Here is a 24091-nt window from a genome sequence, read left to right as displayed (position 1 = left end):
TAGATTGACAAACCGTCTCCGCGCAGAATTGTTTTTCGTATACAATGATTTTATATCATTGAATTCAAATGTAATGCCCTCCATTACAGCGAACAACTTGTAACCTACTGTACAGCAGAAGGACATGCACTTACCCGCCTTTTAACAATGCTAAGCAAATAATTTTTTTAATTCTTTGATATTAAAAGCTTGTCAGTTCACAATAGATGGTCCAAGTTCCAAATATTTATCAATCACAAATTATAACGAATAGGTAGTAAAATATATCTAAATATGAAGCATTGATTTAACTTATAGTCTATAAAACAATTAACAAAAATGCCATTATGACAAATATATTTAATTACGATAATTAATTTTTTAATGTGATTTTTTTTTAACTTTTATAAATAAAATTAAAACTATAGTATTTACAATAGATTTTAAAGATGTCAGGTTTTTGAAATAATAAATATAATAAAATAATTTTCATCGTAGTCTATATAAATATTACATGGTACAAATAGTGTTTTTTTTTTTTTAAACTGTTATTAAAACTATTTTATACGCTGTTATTACCAAAAACCCCAAAAAATTAGTATTATTGTACAATAGTTTATATCTTTTAACATAAGGATCGGTGAATGCTATGCTTTGTGGCCGGAATGATGTGATTTTGGCTGTGAGCTGTTCATAACCACCATCGCACTCGGCTTGACTATAAGATGGCCATTTGACAGTGGTGGTAATTGCTGATTTGGAATTGTCACTGCCTATAAAAAAAAAATGAAAAAAAGAAAATCTATATTAATTAAGTTTATAAGAATTTTCTTACAGCCGAGCAAAACTAGTTGATAATACATCAAGTGCTTGAATTGAGAGGACAGAGTTCCTCTTAATTTTTAAAAAATATTTATGCCTACACACATTTTTTTTACACTTTGCATTCCCCTTCTATTTTTTCCCCAATTCAAGCACTGAATGCATAACAAATTTAGAGAGAACAAAATAACAAAAGATGCTTTGTCTCATATAATATAACAACTACCAATTTAATATTTATACTTTGAATTTAAATGAAAATGATAAAAATTACAACACTATAAATAACTTTTTATACGTACAGAACAGGATATTTTTTAATTATTTTATTATTTTATGAAAGTTACTACTTACCGCATTAAAAAAAACCAAGAAAAGTTTACTGTACAGTTTATGTATTTATTTATTAAACCATTTATAGATAACATTAGAGTAATATTTCAGGAGATTGTAAACTATTTTATAAACCCTAATGTATCTGAGTCACAATTTTGTTGGTCAGGCAGCATATACAATACACATACCTTAGAAGAAGCTGTAGATAGTACTAGATGAGCTGGAGCAGAATTTGTATGGTGATGAGTTAGGAGCAACGGCCGAGTTATGACATGATTTGGAGTAGGCTGTCCTCTGTTCACAACTAGAGTGCACAAATTGTAGGGAAAAAAAAATATGGCATTATGAAGATTGTAACATTTGATTTGAGTATCAAAATTAAGATAATTGAATAATATCATTTACCCGACGTTTGTGCCGCTATGATATTATTCTGCAACAGTCTGATTGGTGCGGACGCTGTGTTGTTGGAATGATCGATCACACTGGTGCCAATCTTAATGCCTGGCCAAAAGAACCGATATTAAAACACCGCATACCATCGTTAAGTATGTACAAAATAATGTATCCAACACCGGTCATTGCTGCATACCTGCAAGAGACATTTTGGAACGATTGGGCGTAAGTTTTGGGTCGCCGTACAAAGTAAACGAACCATTTGACACCTTGGTCAATACTGCCTGAGTAGTGCCATCGTGTTGATCTGTAATATACACATACGTTGCGATCATTAGGATTGGCAGTCAATCGGGCGGGTTTGAGGAGATAAATATCACGAGGGAACTTATTATAAAATACCATGGAGTTGGTGTGGGGAAATCATAGGAAGCTGATTACGGAAAATAAATTGTTTATTAACCTATAGGCTATTAACCTATAGGCTATAAGCTATATACAGTTGATCTCGGAAGTGCTATAATTCATTTACATATCAGTGCTCACAGCTAACCCCTATAAAAAGGGTATGTGGTGGTCTGAAGTTCTGAACCCCCAAAAGGCTTATTGTTGTTTTTATTTTGACAATACAAATACCTATTTAATGAATTTTTTTTCGTACATAGTTTATAGGTAATACTCAGTGATACATAATAGGTTTGGACTACTCTCAGATCTTCCCCCCCCCCCTATCCACTATACAAAAGTTATATATACGCCACTGTTAAATTTTTTTAGTTAGTCTTGTATCTATAATATGGGGAATGGTAAACTCCTACATAGATATAGTACTGACTCCTACAAAATATAAAATAAAATAATAAATATTGCAAAAATGTAAAATTTTTTTTTTTCAATTAAGTATCGGCAATAAACATCCATTTATTCTAGAATTACCGGTACAAAGGAGATTATCATGTTTTATCGATATTCGACAATATTCGATACCATACTATTGCTGATCTATTTTAAACATTTTGTATTGCAAGTGCCGACATGGATGTATAAAATAGTATATACGGAAAGGTATATCATCTCCGCTATAGGTATCTTGCATCATACCGCTGTCATAATACAGCTAGCACAGCATATTCTATTCAAGTGTTTGCATTTCATCTATGAAAATATACTTTTGTAATTAGTATTTTCAACTTTTTATGTTATGATCATTTTTAGATTTTTGAGCTTTTCAATACCAAAATCATGTATTCAAGTAAAAATTTTGGAGTGTAGGATATTACCTTATTTTTTCAGTTAAAAATGAATAGGTAGGAGATAACAGAATTTTTTATTTTCAGGTAAGAATGTAAAAAGGTTATTCGTGTAGGACTTTACATTTAATGATTCCGGTAAAAAGGTTATTCGTGTAGGAGTTTACATGCAGCTCATAATATAGCATGAATTAAATATGTTCATAACTCACTTATAAACTGAATTATCGTAAAAAAACAGATATAGATACAGATAATATTCTTACTATCAAGTTTCATAAGAGGTCGATTCCCTCTAATTTTTAAGCTAACGAAGCTATAAGTGATCTCCTGAGCATACATTTGCTATGTTATGCACTTGTAAGACGGATAAAACAAACGAGATACTATGGAAATTATATTCTAAAAACTAAGTCTACCCAGAAATCAAAACTCGTTTGATCGTCGAAGCGGTAGTTTTTCTAATATTTTAGTTGAATTTTAAAATGCCACGCGTAATCAGAAAATAGTATACGTCCGATAACGACGTATTAGGGGATGGGTATAATGTATAATAATAATAAAATACAAACAAATAATAACAATATCATACAAGTGTACTTACTGAGAGCATCTTTGTGATGGACAAATGTGAGGGTTTGCTGTTGCAAAGCGTTCGGTGGTAACGAGGACGAGTTTCTGGTCTGAGGAACTATGTGAATTGTACTCCCCATCATCGGAGACGTGCTGACGACCTGCACTTGATGGGGAATAATGTCGGAGACGAACGGCAGCGTGGGCGGGGAGGAACTGGACAGCGATGATGTACTACTGTACAGAGCACTGAGTTTGCTGTCGTCCGCGTCACTAGTAACCATGCTAGCGTCCCTTTCCGTCTCGAAATCTCCGTTTATACTTGTGGCGGCTACTGCGGGCAAATGACGAGACGTCAATAAACGAAAATATGACAATGGGTATTCGCGGCAAGTCGAACATCGTTCGTTCGGTTAAGCGCAGAAGGGGTCGGAAGACTTCCAGGTCGTCTTTTGATCGGCTTATATTTTAATAATACAGATGCTAAGGTGATTCTTCATTAATTCAAATTCTGATCATTGGTATTTTTAAATATGCTCAAGGACCGCAATATATTATTATTAAAAAATCAAAAAATAATTCTATTTAAAAATTTTAAGAAACTACATATCGAAGAAATAAAAGGGAAGACTGGTTAAGCATGCTTGGCATGCATCCAACCCGTTTATAATGATAAGATTTCATAGTGATATCAACCACCAATGAAAAGCGACACAAGGCTTCAGAAAGCCTTTTAATTTCTTCGTGAATAATAACTAAAAAACTGAAAATTATACGACAATCACATTGATGTAGCAATAAGCAATCGTCGTCGTGACAGTCAGGTGTTGGTGAGTTGGGGGGGGGGAGAGGGGTACACTTACTAGTGGCCTTCCTGGTTATTACGTCGGGCGGCAAGTCCGGCAATAGCTTGCTGAAATCGATGTGATCCCATTTGGCGGCTAGTTCTTTCTTGAGAGACGCGTGCCTCTGTTGAGCCCAAATCTTTTCTCTGGCCAGTCTTTCCATCTCGTGTTCCAGCTCTCTCTCTCGACGTCTCAACACCTGCACCAACACAAGCAACGGCACACGATTCCGCTCAATTATTATTGTATTTTTAAAGATAATTTATCAAAATCAGTCATGATTCAAAATAAAAGATTGCATAATATTTGCAATTTTTACACTATATTGACAGAAAAAAGCTGCCCACCATGCTCTCTGTGAGCGTATGCCCATGAGCATAGATAACACAATTATTCGCCACTAAAACACACACACTATCGTATCGTTGGATAGGTACACACGCATCCAAAGTCTGTCTTACTTATAGAATATAGACTACACTCTAATACGTACTATTGTACTTGCAACATTTACGTTTAATTAGAGTACATATACCAAAAGTCCAAAAATAATATCTAACTTGAAGATGATAAATTGATAAAATATTATAATATAATACCACCGCACATTCGTTGGTTTTCTTGTTAGTATATTAATTTTGAACGCGACTTTTATAGAAGACATTTTTGAATTCAATTGTTACATTATTGTTTTTATATACTTCCTATAAAGTATATTCATTTTAAAAATTAAAGCTAAAACATAAAAAATCTATTCGAGAGGAGCACCGATAATATTATATTTAACAATAGGTTTATAATTATTATTTATCCAATATCAAAAATAAAACTACATTGGAAATTCGGAACGTGAATTTAGTATGTTATGTGTGTAGTGTGTGTAAGACAGAGATTGTGACGAATTTGCTGGTACCTATCTCCTATTATAGATATTGCAATCTAATTTCGTCCGTACACGCCTGTATAATATTATTATCGTCATGTGTACTTAATACGTATAAATCAAAACAACAAATATATCATAACATCTATTATGTACCTACATAGAACCTAGATTCTAGTGCTAATTGACAGGTGGTTTATGTATATAATAATATAATGACGCACGCGCAAGGCGAAGGTTACCAAAAACTATAATAGCGGTTAAAATAAGACGTATATTATAATTTATAATATATTACTATTATTAATTGAACACGAATTTGTTAGAAATTTGGAATACGTAAACGTACGAATCGATTATAATACGAAATCCTATACTTGTAATACAGTTGTTGTATAAGTACAAACGAGCAATTATAACGTTACAAAATATCGTCTTTTCTTCTAGGAACCACGTTGTATTTTAAACGTTAACGGCCGACACGTGGCACCTAATTAGGTAAGTGGCATGAGTAAAACAAATAAATTATCTATATAATAAATATGGCTCGTGAAGCGGGCTAAGTATGGTTTGAGTTTTGAAATTTAACACTTCTCAAACGATTGTTGATCTCGTGATTTAATGACCCGCTAAAATTATACCGACAAAATAATAACAATTATGATTACTACTGAAATCTATTACTTTTCATAGAAGCTTTGATGATAATTAGACAAATTTTCTTAAAAAAAAGTTATTATTTTAAAATACAGATGTTATAGACATAAATTAATTTCATTGATGATGAACCTTAAAATATAGGGACACGAATTAATGAACTATTATTTACATTTTTGTTTGTTGCTCCAAGAAATTAAAACTTAAAAATTGCAATTTTTTCTATAGATAGTATAATCTCAGATTTTAGAAACACGTAATAGCTTACTCCAAATTTGCAAACATTCAATGATTATAAAATTAACCATTAGGTATATACACAATTAAAAAAATCAACAAAACTACAATTAGGTTATTTTCAGTTTTATTGATGTAAACTAAAATTATCAAAATTGTATGAATTTGCAGCTTAGATATTTTCTATACACCGAAGATTTACATTTATAAAGTATTGTCAGAATAATATGCCTATACACGCTAAAATATGAGTGGTTGTTAAAACAGAAAAAATATTTCGTGTGCAGGTATATAGGTATACTAAATACTAACGTAAAGCAAAGCATACATTTGTATGATAATGAATGAATAATAAATGACAGAAAATGATATCGTTTACATATTATAATATACAGAATACGAGAGCGCATGCGAAAGACGCACAAAAAACCATGATAAATTTTCATAAAAAATTCACAACCGACAAAATGAAATGTATTGTTTTTCTTAATTGCTTGGCATCGCAATTCGCCAACGTTTGGTAACTAATATCAAGAGCTCCTCACCGCTCTTAGAATGCATTTTTTTAATGAAAATTTAAAATATAGTGCTAACATAAAATAACAAAAATATTGTAACCCTATACACATATCAAAAACACCGTGGTCGAAGTGCCGTTAATCAATCATAATATTATTATTTAAAGTGAACCATTGTACTAACGACGGTATAGACTATAGTTCCTTTAATACTGGGATTTTAAGTTTTTTTTTTTTAAATGACTTTGATTAAATTTAATCATTATTATAATTATTATTATTATTATTTTGTTCATCACTAGCTGCTGTCACTAGTTTGTATTTAAATGTCAATCAAGGTTTTTGAAAATCAAAGAAGTGAGTACAATATAATATTGTATTCGCTCGTGCTCACTCAATTGCAGAAAACACGTTTATATATTTATTTGGCATTTATTCATTTCGATAAATTCGATAAAGGAGATATTATGTTTTTGCGATGAACGTGTGAAAAAAACCTAGAGTGAATAATATACTCTGAAATCGACAAATGTACCCAAGTCTATTATTCAGAAGACACTCGCATATAATATACGCGCAGCACATGAACATGAATTATTGAACCATAGTAATATTATGTAGAAATTAAATCCGTTTTTGTTGAGCATCAACATTTTTTTGGAAACTGACGATTTTAAAATAAAATAGTTATTATTTTTCTCAATGTGTTATGCCGATGTTTGTTTGTAGTGTCGCACTTGTTATCGTTTACAGAATGGTGAACGTGCATCATAATATACAGAGTGTTGCATAAAAACTGTCACCGCCGTCTGTAGGTCATGGTTACGCACATGTGAACCATGCACGGATAACAACGCGCGGGCACAGCCCGGGCGGGACGGATACGTGGTTGAAAATAAAGCTTATTCCCAATACCCATGTACAATAATAGAATCTATAATCTATATATATATATTTATATAATATATTATGTATGTTTCATGCGATATTTGAAGAGCACACGTGGAAAAAAAACTAACAAATAAACAGCAGAAATCAATTCACGGCAGCACGCGGACCGGCATCACTTCCACCCACACAACGACGTATTATTGTAGTGAAATAATGTATATGCATGTCGACTTTGTTTTTTTAAAATAATTTTATTATTGAAACATTGAATGCTATAACCATTGACTATAATATATTAAATTATGAAAATAATACACGTATAACACAATATGTTAATACTTTCAGTAAATGGAGTATAATTACCAAGTACTTAGTTAATTAATTAGTATAATATTGGGTTGTTGAGTTTAAATAAATAAATTATAAGCTTTAAATAGGCTGTCGTAAATTATAATCTATATAATAATCATAGATAATTAAGAAATGGATTAGCAATATTATCTCTGGGGATTAGATTTTAAGAAACTGAGACAGAATACCACGGTTCGTAGGTAATAAGTTAGTAATCATAGTAGTACGTAGTAAAATAGATTATTTGCCTCTGTTGGCCACCATTCCAATTACAGAACTTTGAATTACTTGCAGTGTTAGTATTGGCAAATTATCCTTCATTATCTATATGATCATAATAATAAACCTATCATAACATTTATTGTTACATTATAATTCAGCGGTTTTCAACCTTTTTGAGTTCGCGACCCCCTATAATGTCACCAATATGCCCAACGACCCTTTTATAATGTAAGCATTAAAAAATTGAACCAACTGTTATTATTGCATTTATTTGTGTATATATTTTGCAAAAAAAGGTATGTTATGTACACTTCAATGAACGTTTTTATCGACTATTGGATTACCAAAAAAAAAAAAATATATATTATAACACTTACTATTAATTATAAGATTCTAAGTGAAACAATTTTTTTCCCACATGGATTGACGACCCTAAAATAATTGTTGGCGACCCCCCGGTTGAAAATCGCTGCATAATATAATTGTTTAACTACTATAATGTAGTATTTAAATATAATTAATGATTATATTGGGCGCCAAACTACAAACCTCAGCCCTCAGGTAACTGGTGTAGTATATTATTCCGACGTATAGATCACAATATTATAATGGTTAAGTTATCGATGTATTCTTTGTGGAATCGATGAATGAAAATAAAATTGTACTGATTTTGTGGAAAATAAATTTAAATCATAAATACACCCAATAAATTAGTATACCGATCCAGCTGTGCTTGTTTATATAACTATAATTATTATAATACCGTCGCAAAAGCAGCTCGTTCGTTTCAGACACAATAGTTTGAGATCAAATTTAAAAACGATCAGAGAGTTACTTATACCTACTGCCGAAAGAGAGAGGATAACTTAAATTCGTTACAATATATAAACGCGACATTGAGTACGCGTTAAACAGATTTTTCGGAGAAGTTGACCTCACGCGTACCTAATGTTTAGCGTGCTTATATAATGTCGGTTTGGAGTACGCGTAGTATTCCAAACATATTATTATATTTATAGACTGCGGTGGCGGCGGAACCGTTCAAGGGCAAGATTCGGTGTAATGTAAGAGACCTCAATCGTCGCGTGGTGTCAACCTATTGTATATTATACCGTTGCACTTTTACCGAAAACCCCTCCCCCATTCTCAACAGCTAAATAAGCGTAAAAGAGTTTGTTATCATATAGTTGGAACAGCGCTAAGTGCTAAGAGCTCTTAGTGCGTATTGCGTACATTACACGGTTGGTTCAAAGTGGAAGTGCCAGTCGTGATACAAATTTTAAATCCACCTTCACAGCACTGTGACCACAGACCATAAGGATAGGTAAGTCGAATGATGCGATTCGTCTGACCAAAGTTTTTTACATTCAGCGAGGATGTCAGTACTCATACATTTTGTATAAAATAAATAATAACGTTAACATTATTATTATTGGTGATGGTCCTGCCTGAAAAAACCCACGAGGCCGTTGCCCGCGTCTGCAATACTCAGAAAATATATGACCTCCTATGAACGTACAAAAAATTAATGTATGCCAATAGCACGGAGGAAACGTGTGCGTACATTATAAACCGTATATCTTATATTAAAGAACAAGCGATTAATGGATGCGTGGAAAAATAGAGTAACAATAATATAGGTTCTACAAAACCCGTCACAAGTCTGAAAACTTAGGTAATAGCAATATGCCAATATATCATAATATTAAATAGTGAGTCTATGGGCTTACCTGAATATACCGGATCGCACTCCTGAGTATACTCAGGTTCGAAGTCTTTTTCTCGTCTTGAGATGCGGGTACTTGTTTCTTGAGCAGCTCGAAACATTCTTTAAGGTGTGCACGACGGTTCTTCTCCAATTTGTTGTGCACTTCTCTGGTGCCAGATCTAAAACGACACCTTATTGTATAACAGCATTCTTAATTCACAAATGATAAATTAAATGCACATTAATAGTACCAATTCTTATACTAAACAAATTACCTAACTTAACGGTAACAACTAATTTTACTATATTATAGGTACGATAATTTTTATATATATTTTTTTATATTTTTAGTCATAAAATAAATAACGTAAAGAACTAACGAATTAAAATATTAAATAGAAACCCTAATGGGAATAACTGTTTACTGAACAAACTTGATCTATAGATACCTACAACTTAAGTGGATAGATATTTTTAGTTTGATTTTATTCGGTTCTTCGGGATACATTTTTAAAAAAATTCAAAAAAATTCAAAAACAGTTTATCAGGCATTTATGCTCTGAAAACGGAGTTGTCGAGAGATTGTGTTCAATATTTTTAGACTAATCGATTTTGAACAGTATAGTGCAAGTATTTAAGGAGAAGCGACGATATATATTTGTTTATAAGTCAAAAGTATAAAAGTGTTATTTGAACTCTCCAATAACGACCACAAACCTACTAAACATAACTACGACGAGGATATAGAATATTGACTACTCTAATAATATTGTATGGGAACGAATTCGGAGCATAAACGTGAATAGTAGATACAATATATATTATTTCAATATTTGGAAAACGAAACGAATATACATAATACTTATAATGCACCTCATATTGCGGAACTCGCGGGGGAAACATTTTTTGATGATGATTAATTTTTTGAAAACTATATGTTTGCAGGGATTTGGGAAACATGTTAGGTTATACTTAACGGAACATTATAGAACAAACAATATAATTATAACGAAACACTTACCCTGTGCGTCTTTTGAGTTCCTGCGCCAAAGACAGCGCGGCGGCATTATCGTCGTGGCTGTTGACTAGGGCGACAGTGGTGGTGGTGTTGTTGTTGTTAGCTGTTACAACGGCGGTACAGGCGGCGACAGCGGGCTTATATACGGCTTGGTGTTGCTGTAGCGGCTGATGTAGTTGTAGTTGCAGTTGTTGTTGTTGTTGTTGTTGTTGTGGTGGTGGTGGTGGTGGTGGTGGTGGTGGTTGTTGTAGTTGTTGCTGTGGCTGATGTAGCTGCAGCTGTAGCTGTTGTGTGTGTTGCTGCTGTAGTGCGACGGGGGTGGCTTGCTGGTATAGCTGTAGCTGTTGCTGTTGTCTCGGTGGCGTGGACGGTGGTTCGATGTGGTTCAACGACGCCGGTAGATCGGAACTGGGCAATGTTACTGAAGTAGGATGATAACCAACATCCTTATTACTCAACAACGGCTCTTCTGAAACCAAAACAAAAATTAATAAATATCGACTGTAAAAAGATATACCTATTATAATAACAATAATTCTCATAATAATAATAATAATAATAATAATAATAATAATAAAAAGATGTCGTATATGGAGTGTCGATGCAGCTGCATTGCAGACTGGTGGAGTGTACCGTAGAATATGATATTATTAAGTATACCCAGGAAATAATGTCTGATCCATTTTTTTTTCGGCGGTGCCACCCAAGTGTCCACATTTAATATCAAAATGCCCATAATAACAATAACGATTTGAGTACGACAGACGTGTTATTGTTTCGACGGTCCCCGATGTTTTAGATTGCCGGAGAACAGAATAAATCGTAACAACCGGTACGCCATGGTCTGTACATCGGGACGATAATATTGCGCGAGTATACCGGAGGAGTCGACTTGTCTGAGCTCGGCAATGGCACTGCGCGAGAGGCATTGGAAACCGAAAGCAGTTTTGGGAGAATCGCGCGGCGGCGAGTAAAGCTGAGAACGTCAACGGTGACGTCACATCTAGCCGCATCTCCTACCACCACGCGCCGCCCACCGATGGAGAGCGTGTTCGGCCGTCGCGATCGTGCCGGTTTCGTGATAGCACACGCCACACCGGTATAATAATATAATAACACGTAAAAAGGAATATTGCAAATGGTCACAGTTGCCGATGCTTAAGTTCAATAAAAAATAAAAAAAATATATAAAAACAAGAATATTATAATCAATAATAATAACAACGATAATGACGTATGTTTCATGTTTGTAAGTCTCATGTGTGCCTCGGTGGATATAATGTTACTATTTTATTGGCGTTCCAGCAATTGAATATAGGAAACAATTGGTAGGAAGAGAACGCATAAATATATATATTTTTTTAAATCGAGCACTTCAGTGTTCAAATATAATATTAGTGTTTTAATATTATGTAACACTACATAAAATAATGTATTATATATTATTATAATTAGCCGTGAACCAGATGCATTTTTATATCCACACAATATATTATTTTAATAACATATCTTATGCCGTCAAAAGTGGAATTGGCGACAAAATCCATAATCGATATCGTATATATAAATATTTCGTGTGTACAACATTATACGCGTTGTTATAGTACTGCGGTGAATGGGTATACCACTAGGCCCTAGGTACGCACGCGTTAAAGTGCTGTTGTTTTACCACAGTAAAAAATATTATTACGCTCCCAACACCTTTTTGCCAACTTAAATTTGTACAATACTACGTGTATTTTAACATTAAAATAATATGTAGGTACACGACACACGTCCGTGACGTCCAATACAGTACGACCAAAATGCGTGAACCCGACTACGGTTCGCGCATGGCGATTGGGCCTCGAGGACGAGGGTGGGAGTGAAGTGCAAGAGAACACCTATGAACATCGTACGGAGATCAAAAATCCGTCACGTATACACACGCGCGAAATTGTATAAATTATATAATATTATAATATGAGACTATAAAATATATACAAATACATGAGTGTTATATATAATATTATATATGGCTATAATAATATAATATTTAATATAGGTTTACATTGTTTGTAAGTTTGTAACATTGTTGTTCTATTATAGTACTTTAGTACAAATAACAATATATTATATCGTTGTTTTGACAGACTTAGCATTTTTATACTATTCTATTTTTCAATTTCAATACCTAAATAAAAGTCAGTGAAATTAATAATTCAGGAAACTTTTATATTTTGTAAATAAGCGGAAAAAAATTATTTTTGAAAATTTTTAATACCTAATTTAAAGCCTGTATACTTATTTATTTATTTTATTATTGGAAATATACGGATTTCCCCTCTATGTTAAAGTAACAGTACAACAAGTATAATAAGGGGGCATAAAATAACTTAAATATTATACGTAATAGGTACTACATATTAAAAGACTAATAACAATACACGCGTAATTAACGTAAATTACACATGCGGGTATAGCACTCTTAAAAACAACAATTTGTATTTCTAACCTAATAAATGTTAAGGTACCTTACAAAAATGAAAAAACAAAGGATTAGCAGGTAATAGGACGCTACACACGCAAGAGTTGTCTCCGTCTCGTCTTACTAATACAGAACGTAGCAAAAACTGTTTTTCGCGGGTGAGAAACCATACCACTCTGCAGGCTGTAGTCCAAGCTAGGCAACCAAATGTTCACATTATAGAGGAGAACTGTGACCGTGCAACGTTTTTTATGATTTTTTGATATCACAAATATAAAAAAAAAAAATTAATGCATTATTTTTTAGTTTTTCAAACTTAAATAACCTTTTTTTGTAAGTTTTGCATCTGGAAGGCGGAGACAACCTATGTGGGTATAGCGTCTTCTTAAGTAGGTAGTATAAATGTATAATTGTTTAAAAATGATTTGTTATTTTCGTTTTAATATAGTGTATATAAATTAATAATGAAATACCTATATAATATATATATATCTAAACCATGTATTTGTCTCGGAGTTGAAATGTTTATAAGTTGGAATTAGCTTGTATATTTTTTAATTTTCTATAAAATCGTTTATTAGTTATCAAATACTCACCAAAATATGTTATAAAAATTAAATATAAATGCCAAGAAATGTATAACTCGGTGTATTTACGTCGAAGGTCTTGAATTTTCAACGGAGCATTATCAATGTATAATTTAAGAAATGATAAGAAATTGTTATAATGGAGCAGTTATAATAATTATATTATGGAGCTTATCGTAGACAACAAAACTACACGTGTTCGATTATATTTTTTTTGCATACCTAAATAAATTAAATAAGTAAATGTAAAAGGCCGATATGAAAAAATAAATTTCGAAAGGTAAAAATTTGTTTAATATACTTAACTCATGACAGGTATAACTTTTTATGTTCAAAATATGGAACTCATATATTTTATATTTTTACAAAATAGGAAAGAGATTCCAGACCCCTGGACCTTCCTACAGATTTCGGCTAGTAAATAAATATCTATATAAGACAAGACATATAGTTGGAATGGGAAACATAGACATTAAATATTTTATATACGTTTTATCGGAGTATTTTGTAAAACCTTCAAATAATAATAATGTCTAATACAATAATATAACCCATCTAAAACTATATAGGATAATGAATTCCCAAAATACAATCAATCAAACTATATTCGAAATACCAGGTGTCATCTATACTACAGTACACGATCAAATTAACCTTTTACTTTTGTAAAACTGATTTTATAAAGTAATAAATAAATGTCTTCATTTTCAAATAGATATAGTTCAGTAGATACATTATAAACATCATATTTAAAATAAATTATGTGATTAGTTATACTAATACAACATACTTAACGTAATATTTTATATAGACATTTAAGTATTTTAAATACCTAAATATTATTGTATTTTGCCAGTTCCTGATAACAAGTATAACTATATATTAGTGTATTAAGTATACTGCTGCTAATAGTATATACTATACCTTCATCAAATGATACGTACAACGCACCTCACATGTAATACTATAAACAAGAAATTCGATAACGATTGCATGAAACAAATATTTTGCAGATAGATTATTATGAATGTATTATTAAATAAAAAATATACAAATTAATTTTAATATTTAGATTATGGATTAAAAAAAATGCATTTTTAACAAGTCAATGAGATTGTTATAGATTTAAGAGCATACCAATTTCCATGTTTTAAACTAATTGAATTAAACTTGACTAATTATAGCATGTCTAAAATGAAATATATAATTAACACCGAAAAATAATTATCGATCATATGACATAGGTAAATAACAAAACATATTTTTTCAAAATTGATAAAATGACAATATTTAATAAACATCGTTATAATAATATATAAATTAATAATTAAACCTTACGCTTAATCACCGAACCAAAATCAATATGTTTACTGCATAGTGCATTTAAACCGAAAATATGCATATAAGCAACATGCACTAAAAACCCTTCTTAATACCGAATGCATTAATGATGAAGTAGATTTATAAAGTAGTGACAATACATAAATTTAAAAACATATTACAGACAATATTTAAATATGGTAAAAATAATATAAATTTCTTTTTAAATTTGTATAGGTTAAAAATATCGTTTAATATTTGTTATCAATAATTTATAACCATGGCAACAAAAATAGCGACAGACAGACGTCATGAATAAAAGGTTTTATATGTACGATATACGTACCTACTATAATAACAAATATTAGCATACAAATCTAGAACAACGCGCTAGACCATTTAAATATAAACGTGGAAATATTGATGTGTTTAAATATTTTATAATTAAAGTGTTTATCAGTCCATCATGTGCGATGTAAGTAACAAGTAAACTGCAAAGAAATATATTGAAACAAATCTATAGGTAATTAAAAATGATCTCTGATCAATATTATGAAATTGTATATATTAAGTCATGGTAAAATAAACAAACTTATTACGTATTAAAGTTATTAGTTATGGCTTTAATAAGCATATGCATAACAATAAATACAACAATAATAAAATGTACAATTTTAATTAAATAGTAGGTATATTTAATAAGCTGTAGCCTATACTGTCATAAATACGACATTTGTTTTTAAATTTATAATTACTAAACATCGAATAGTGAATACATGTACTAATGTACCTATCTATAATATCCACCTACTTATAATTCAAAATTGAATCGTCATAAACTAGTAACTAGATCAAATAATATACAAACAAACGAAGAACGATTGGGAGGATTTGAACCCAATTGTATTATTAATATCATTATTGTTTACTGGTAGGTATAACTATTTAGTATTTAGTATTTTGTTTTCAAAGAAAATGATTATTATATCTTCTAAATTATAATCACACATCAATTAGTAGGTATAAAGCATAGTATTTAATTTAACACATTATTTATATGTGCATTAGCTCAGTTAGAAATAGCTAATAAGTTGTAACCGATATCGCTACGAAACGATTGTATTGTAGCATTAAAATAGGTATGTGTAAGTATTAGTTTTTTTTTTTTTATAAAAATTAATGATATCTTATGTATATTATAATATTATGTTTAACTAGACCTTGGGGGGGAGGAGGACTTAGTTGCATCTAAAATTTATCCTTAATGCATCATATGAGCATTTTTATAAATGTTATAAATATTTTGTAACGAAAAAGTATATTTTTTGTAAATATAGGTAGTTTATCATATTATGGTATTGATATTTTTCATTTTAATAATTTTAACTATTATTGGAATAATAGAATAAAATAAAAAGCGGAGAAGTAATTTATTTTACAGACATTGTGTAGGTAACCTAACCTAGAGATTGTTTAACAACTTAAATAATCACAAACTTACAGTAGAACAATTATTTTTAGATTTATAGATGTCAGTAATAATTTATTATGAAAAATCTTATATTAAATTTTGAAACTATAAAAATTGAACATTTTATAAATTTTTTACTAACTGACGAATTTGGTCAAGATTTGTACCTCACATCACTTACATATAAAAAAATCGTCACTGTTTTACCTACCGGTCGATTAATGAAAAAGTTAATCTACATAGAAACTTCCTAAATGGCATTAAATAAGATAAAAGTATAATGTGAATAAAATAGTAATATTGGAGTTATATGAAATAAATCAAATAAAAATCGTGTTTCTAGTACTTTGTATTATTGTGTAGATCACCAGAATTACGGTCGATCGCACGTTAGACCATACATTTGCGGGTGGATCACATATTAGACCAATGATTTAAATTGCCATAAGAAAGACTTACATGGGATCTTGTATTCTTTTTTAAGCATTTTGGCCGAGACTAAATATTTATATGAACACTTCAAATTAAAAGTTAAAAATTTGAAATGTCTATACGTATACCTACCTTGCTGTAGTTAAGGAAATAAGTATCTATGCAATATCCTCAAAATTCAAAACTCAATCACTTAGAAATAAAATTACATTCTAACTTTAAAGTTAGTTTAACAAAAAAAAATATTGTGGATTTAGGTACCTACATTTTTTCAAATTTAATTTATTTAAATCAAAATGTTATAACTTCGTGTATATAACTGTGGTCGTTCACTTTGGAATTAAAATGTAACAAATTCGTTTAAGTCAAAAACTAGATTTACGTAAAAATTCAATTTTTTGCCAATTATTAAGATTTTTGACCCTCCTCCGGGATAAGTGGATTCATTTTTTTAGTCGATAGATATTGTAATACAATATTTTAGTTACTTCTACTCCAAAAGGTGATGTCAGAAAAAAATACACAATGTTGTAAGATCAATATATTTATCATTGGTCTAAAATGTAAATAAAATGAAATATATATATTAATAATAATAAATGTAATGAAAATAAAATATTTGGTTTTACAACAAAATAAATTACAATTTAGGTACGCATAGGCATAGACCAACTACTGTATAGGGGTTGAAAGTTGAATTTTATTTTTATCTCCCCTTCTAATTGTTTACTTGGAATAACACAATATATGTAATAGTATAAATAAGTAGGGGGAGATAACAGTAGGAGAGGTTTACCATAAAAATTTTGGAAGCCTGCCCCAGTTAGGCATGCCAAAACATCAGCTTATTTTTGTTGCAACCGTGTCGCCACAGTAACTTGCACATTGGTATATTATGTATGCCGAATTTTCGCTCAAATTAACGGTACAAAATACATACACGTATCGTTTTCTTTATTATCTATGTATATAGTACATACGAAAATGAAAATTTTTTATAGGCAGCTAACTCAATGTTTAAATGATTACACAGTTGCTGTTTACGAATGTAAAATTATTATTATTAATTACATTATTACCAATAAATACAAAATAACCACATGATATATTTGTTCTACTATTTTTATATTTTCTTCACAAGTTATATAACCTTGAGATATATTCCACATGCTTAATAAAATGTTGCTGAGCACGTTTCAAAAAGTTCGATGAAAAAATTCTGATTTAAAAACAAAAGTAAAACAAGAGTTATATGACATTATTAAAAAATATCTACCAATAGAACAAAATGAAAACCAAAATAAACTAAGATAATCAAAACAAGGAATAATCCATAAAAATTGTATTATTTTTTTCATTTAATAAACGTTAATTACCACAATGTCAATGGGTATGAATTATATTTTTCTTTAAAGCATTGTATTTATTAGATCCCCATTTCGTTGTAAATATTATTAGTGTTACACTGTTACAACAATTTAAATCCTAAATTGATTTTTAATTTTATAATAAAATACAAGTTTTTGAAAAACAAACTTTTTATTTTGCTGATATTCTAGTTTAGAATAGAATTATAAGTATTTACTATTGGATATTACCAGATAATTGCATTAGATAAACTCACCAGTAAAATTATTAAATAAATATAAAAAAAAACAAAATGTGTAAGTTATAATAAATAAATGTAAAAAAAAAATAATTAACACGAGAACAACTTTATATTTTACTGTTATACTATTTTTTTTTCATTTATTTAATTTTACCTTGTGATTTTATAATTGATAGCAATAACTAATGAGTAAATTGTTTGTAAAATAATAAAAATATTTTTAAGAAAAAACAAATGTTATTCAAAATAAGTCTTTACAGTTATTGAGTTATTACCTATATCCTTCGACAATACGTATTACTTTATTATTACGATGTTCGTGTAACGCCATCTGTTGATTCGAAACGCATCTTACTTAAAACAGTTAATCAAAAAAACATTTGCACTAAAAATTCACACCATATATTTAAAAAGTACTGTTTAAACTTTGAATAATAAGTAATGATTAATGAGTAAAGCGAGTAAGAGACAGATATTGAACTCGTCTCACATCACTCAACTCAGCATACGCCAATATTGTATTATTATTATAAAACAGATAAAACCACTTATTAGTTCTTACTATAGCTACCTAAAATTAGGAAAATATTTTGCTTTTTTTTTGGTGTATACATATTAATATATTATAATTAGATATAGGTCACGAGGCACAGCGTAATAAAACCAATCACACGTCTAAACAATGTGGTAGGGTGTATATTTAAAGTTCTAAATTAAAAATTCTTAATATTTTTTAAAACAAGCGGATAAACGAAAAAAAAATAAAGAAAAACCTCGAGAAAAACGGAAACGTTTAGGCAAAACCAGTTTTATATTAAATCGATTTCGATTTTTTGGCGTGACTCTAGAACTTTCAACAGTAAATACTTGCAATGTACACCAAATGGTATTATTAGAATTTATATATAAGATAGCATTTTCAAAATATTTCAACTATTTTAGAACCATATAGGTAAAGCTATCACTTTTGGCAGTTAAATATATTTTTTTTTTTTGTAAATGTAAATAAAACTTTTTTCGCTCGGTTGAAAGTATGAAAATTTAATACAAGGTACCTCATTAATTGCAGTTCTGCAGAAATTAAATAATATTAAAGATACAAAGATCCGATTATTTTTATAAGCATTTGAAATTTAATTGACAAATTTTGACAAACTTACGAAACTTTTAAAATTATTTTATAATTTTAATTTTTACACAAGGTTTATCATATAGAAAAAATCTAAAAAATAGGAAAACAAGCATTTTTTTAAACATTTGGTTTTAAATAAGATATTTAAACGAAGAATAACGTTTTTTAGTTATTTTGTTGTACCTTATAGAAAAATTTTATTCGTGGGAACTAGAAACTTTTACATACATTTAAAATTATTATATTTTATACTTACTCACAATACATTTTGTTGCAATATTTACGTCAAAAATAAATTTGACCTACCATTTTACTAAAAGTAAAATAAGTTACTTTAATAGCAATATAATTATTTATATCATGAAACGTACTTGGTAATATAGGCTGACAGACGGTTTTTGTATGCAATAATTTACAATTTAATTAAAATTGAACACATCACATTACAGCGATTTACTCAGTTACACTACTAGTACAGCAGAGCGGTTACTTTAAAATTTAATATAAATAATTTGTAATTGTGTAATATATATTATATTGATATAATATCCTACACAAGCTTATAAAATCACAAAATTAACATAATGGAGGTGGTGTAGAACAAATGGTGGTGGAATAAGAATAAATGTGTAAAATTTTGTACTCGTCTCAATGCGACGTGTCTCGGACTTATTCGGCTGTAAAAGTCGACATGTTCATTCGCGAAACGACGGCGGGACAGGGCACGTTCGATAAATTATATATATATATTGCAATTGCATATTGTGCTTTAAATATGTGACCTTTATCGTGTTCACTTCATATGACATAATTGTGATGGACATTAATTTATTTTTCAATCTATTTAATAATATACCGGTATGGCGTACGCATGAAACATCGAATGTGTCAATAATTGCTCGCTGGCGCATACCATAGGAAAAGCATTGATAGTATTGCTGTGTTCTGTATATTACATTATTACAGGATGTTTTCATAAAATATACACGTTGTCAGCAAATAGATATAACAATAACAACAACAACAACAACATAATAATATACAACTGTCTGCCGTACATTAACTAGCCACTAGGTAGCAGCTCGAATATTATTGTACAACTACACCGTCAACAATAACGTGATTTAAAAAAAACGATCAGCCCGATTTTTGATATTTTCTTGTAACCCCAGCCCATCACTAGTACGTCGTTAACCTATCTTTGCAACAATTATTAATTACGCGATTAGACCCGTTATCAATAATCGGTACAGAAAAACAATACAAATGTAGTCTATGACTGTGAAAATGAAAGAAAATGACATTCACCGCGACGAGCAGGCTATCATTTTCATTTCTGAGTATGCCGTATTAAAGTATTGAAATAATATTAACGTGGTCGATAAGATCTAGTGTATTTTCGAAATGAGACTTCTGCCAGTTTGACAAAAAGCCAACGCAGTCGATCCAAAGGCAGCCAGAAAAAAATGGAACGAGAAAAGGGATCGCCTGCTGTGAGAAAAAGGGTTAGTCCTTTGGCGTTCCTCCGTCTGGATAAAAAAAATATATATATGATTATAATTTCAATATTATAATACAGAGCGCGTGCGGTCGTAATATTATGCAAAGTAAAAAAAACGATAGTTGTACCGTAATTATTAATATATTGTATTAGTATTTTGGTACAGCGTCCAAGGCCCAAGTCCACCTGCCGCAACCGGACGACGGCGGAGACGACCGACCGCCGATTCGCGATTACAACACCCCACCCGGCACCCACCCACCAATTCACGTGTGCGCGAGTACGGCTGCCGCTCAGGACGGAGAAGAAAATTTTGAAAAATTCCGCAAACGGCGTGCCAGTGTCCGTTCGAGTGCTAGAGAGTAGCGGAAAACACGACCGGCAGAAAACGAGTTGGCGAACGCACACACAACACTCGAAAACGGTCACGACTCTCGGCTCGACGACGGTTGCCGATTTCGTGCACGGCGGTGGGCGGCCGTCGAATCGCGCAGAACGGCAACGTCGCATTGATTACTCCAAATCCCGGCGGCGGTCTGGTGCCCGTGTGCCCGCGTGTATCATCGGGCGGCGAGCACGCCGCCGCCGCCAGCAGCAGCAGCAGAAGACAACAACGTGTTGTGTTGCTCAGTAACGTCGATCATGCGGCGGCGGTGGTGGCGGGACAGTTACGGTGGAGGTGCGGCGCGACAACAGCTAGAACATGCGCAACAACAATATAACCGAGCCCATGTGCTTGGCCGAGGTGTACGGCGGCAACCCCTCCGCAGATCGCATGGCACGACCGTCGCCCCACTCCCGGACCGTAGCTTTGCCGCCGTCGACCGACCAGCACTCCCACCAAGTCGTAGCGGCGGCGATGACGACGACAACGATGTCTCTTTCGACCCAAACGGCAAACACCTCGACCGTTCATTAGCTTTCTATACCATATCTATAGGTAGGTATTAATAAAAAAAAAAAAACTAAATTTCGACGGTATAATGAGAAACGGATTTTTTTTACTTTTGCCATTGTTTTCCTTAATGAATAGCATTGTAAAAACAAAGAATAATATTAAACACGAATTCATAACGAGACGATCAACACTCATCACGAAAACCCAAAATATTAAATAACAAATATGAAATAGGTCTTGAACTTTGCTGCATCTGCAATTTTATTTTAAGGAGGGGGTGGATAAATTATTGCTAGGAGGTAATAAGCTAAAGGATAGTTTATCAGCCTGTTTAGTGAAATATCAAACTTAACAGTACATATTCCCCTGATTAAGAGATTTTTTTGTGCACAAATTGACGATTTTAAAGAATATTCCTTCTTACTATGATGAATATAATAATACATATAATAAAATATAAGGCTAATTTTTAATAGTGATTTAAAACTTTAGAATAGACATTGGTCTGAGGTCTTGTGTCATGAATTGATTGAACAATATTAATATTTATTGGTACACTTCGAACACCATACTAAATATTTATTTATACTACTACCAGACCCAAGCGGCTATACTCGTATTTGTCGTAACTTTAAAAAGTTGAGATAATCATATAAATACTTCAAGATGTACCTTAATTTAGAATAAACCTTCTTTAATGTCTAATGTAAAAACATACAAACCCAGAAATTAGAATAAAATAGTGCTTTTATTGTTTTTATTTTTTCTTTTGTAAGTGCATTACTGCATTCACATTTTTAGCACATTAATGTTTAAGTTCTAAATCAATCAAGTCTATGGATATACCGCCTTCGAATATTCAGTAACAACTGTCTTTTGTGAGATGGACAACAAAATTTCATCATTATTGAAATAAGCATTGGCCATCGTCGTTGTGACGTCAGTCTTAAGGGCGGCGGCATTAGTCATTTCTCCGGTGCACAGTAGTAGTTTTTATCGACGAGGAATACGCACATAATATAATTGCGCTGTATATTCCAACAGCGTGGACGACGACGGCGCTGCCACTCGTACAGAAGTACAGAACACGGTTTACGCGAAATTCCGAAAAACCCTAGTCAGGGATGTGTAACGATTTCTACACGGACTGAAATTTAAATCCACCACGAGCGGCATTATTCAATTTATTTATTTTCATAAGTTATTTTTGTTTGATTTATTTTGTGTTTCGCCGTCAATTTCCTATTTCCCAAAGACTCGGAGACTACCGTAACAGCAGGGGCCAGAGGTAGTATTTCAAATAAACTTACGAACAAAAACGGCAATCACTCACCAATACAAGTCCTATTTTACCAGTATTCAATGAACATAACAAAATAACGTTTGCAGACTTCATAATAAACATACTATAATAATCATAATACAAACCACAAATTATACAGAAAAATCAAATTCCCAATTCGACATACTGTAAATGTACCAAAGCAGTTTTGAAGAAAATTATACTATACTGTTTTATATTCACCTTAAAATATTAAGAGTATTAATTTTACTACTTAAATTGTAAATGATTAAAGTGACAAGTACTGATATTAACATAGTAAGAAGTACAAACAGAAATATAAATACTACGTTAGAACATAATATTATTTAGTATGCATTCAAAATATAACTACTCATAGGCTATAGATCATTTCTGTAGATCTTTTTGTAGTACAATATATTGTTACAAAATCATAGATTATATATTTTATTATTAAGTAAGTAAATATATCTTTAAGATGAATAAAATTATTGCCTTGTTAGTTAAGCAGAACATAACTAATACCTAATAGGTTATATTATAATATTGTATCCAGCATATATAAATGATATACGCTCAATGCTCATTGAAACACCCACTCTGCACGTCTAAGAATATTTTATTTATGAATACTGTATGATAAAACACAACATTTGAACTCTACAATACACTTTAAAATGTATTT

General features: G+C 31.2%; 1 protein-coding gene across 4 annotated transcripts in view; it reads right to left on the bottom strand.

Annotated features, from left to right (window-relative positions):
* Nucleotides 1-369: 369 nt before the first annotated feature.
* LOC111042120 (max-binding protein MNT-like) overlaps nucleotides 370-24091 on the bottom strand; it is a 29486-nt gene continuing 5764 nt past the window's right edge. Inside the window, exons 1-9 of one of the 4 annotated variants that reach the window (XM_022326623.1) lie at nucleotides 11347-11578; nucleotides 10690-11155; nucleotides 9691-9847; nucleotides 4220-4400; nucleotides 3388-3690; nucleotides 1730-1840; nucleotides 1543-1641; nucleotides 1326-1441; nucleotides 370-752 (exon numbers count right to left, since the gene is read on the bottom strand). In XM_022326623.1, coding sequence (XP_022182315.1) covers nucleotides 627-752; nucleotides 1326-1441; nucleotides 1543-1641; nucleotides 1730-1840; nucleotides 3388-3690; nucleotides 4220-4400; nucleotides 9691-9847; nucleotides 10690-11155; nucleotides 11347-11422 — 1635 coding nt within the window. In that variant the 5' untranslated portion in view covers nucleotides 11423-11578 and the 3' untranslated portion in view covers nucleotides 370-626. Of the gene's footprint in view, nucleotides 753-1325; nucleotides 1442-1542; nucleotides 1642-1729; nucleotides 1841-3387; nucleotides 3691-4219; nucleotides 4401-9690; nucleotides 9848-10689; nucleotides 11156-11346; nucleotides 11579-24091 lie in introns of those variants that run through there. The other 3 variants (XM_022326624.1, XM_022326622.1, XM_022326621.1) reach the window with 3 other exon arrangements.

This window comes from Myzus persicae, unplaced genomic scaffold (genome assembly GCF_001856785.1).
Source record: "Myzus persicae strain clone G006 unplaced genomic scaffold, MPER_G0061.0, whole genome shotgun sequence".
In the NCBI taxonomy this organism is placed as follows: domain Eukaryota; kingdom Metazoa; phylum Arthropoda; class Insecta; order Hemiptera; family Aphididae; genus Myzus; species Myzus persicae.
Note: the sequence above shows the minus strand (reverse complement) of the source record. Positions and strands in the feature narration are given on the sequence as shown.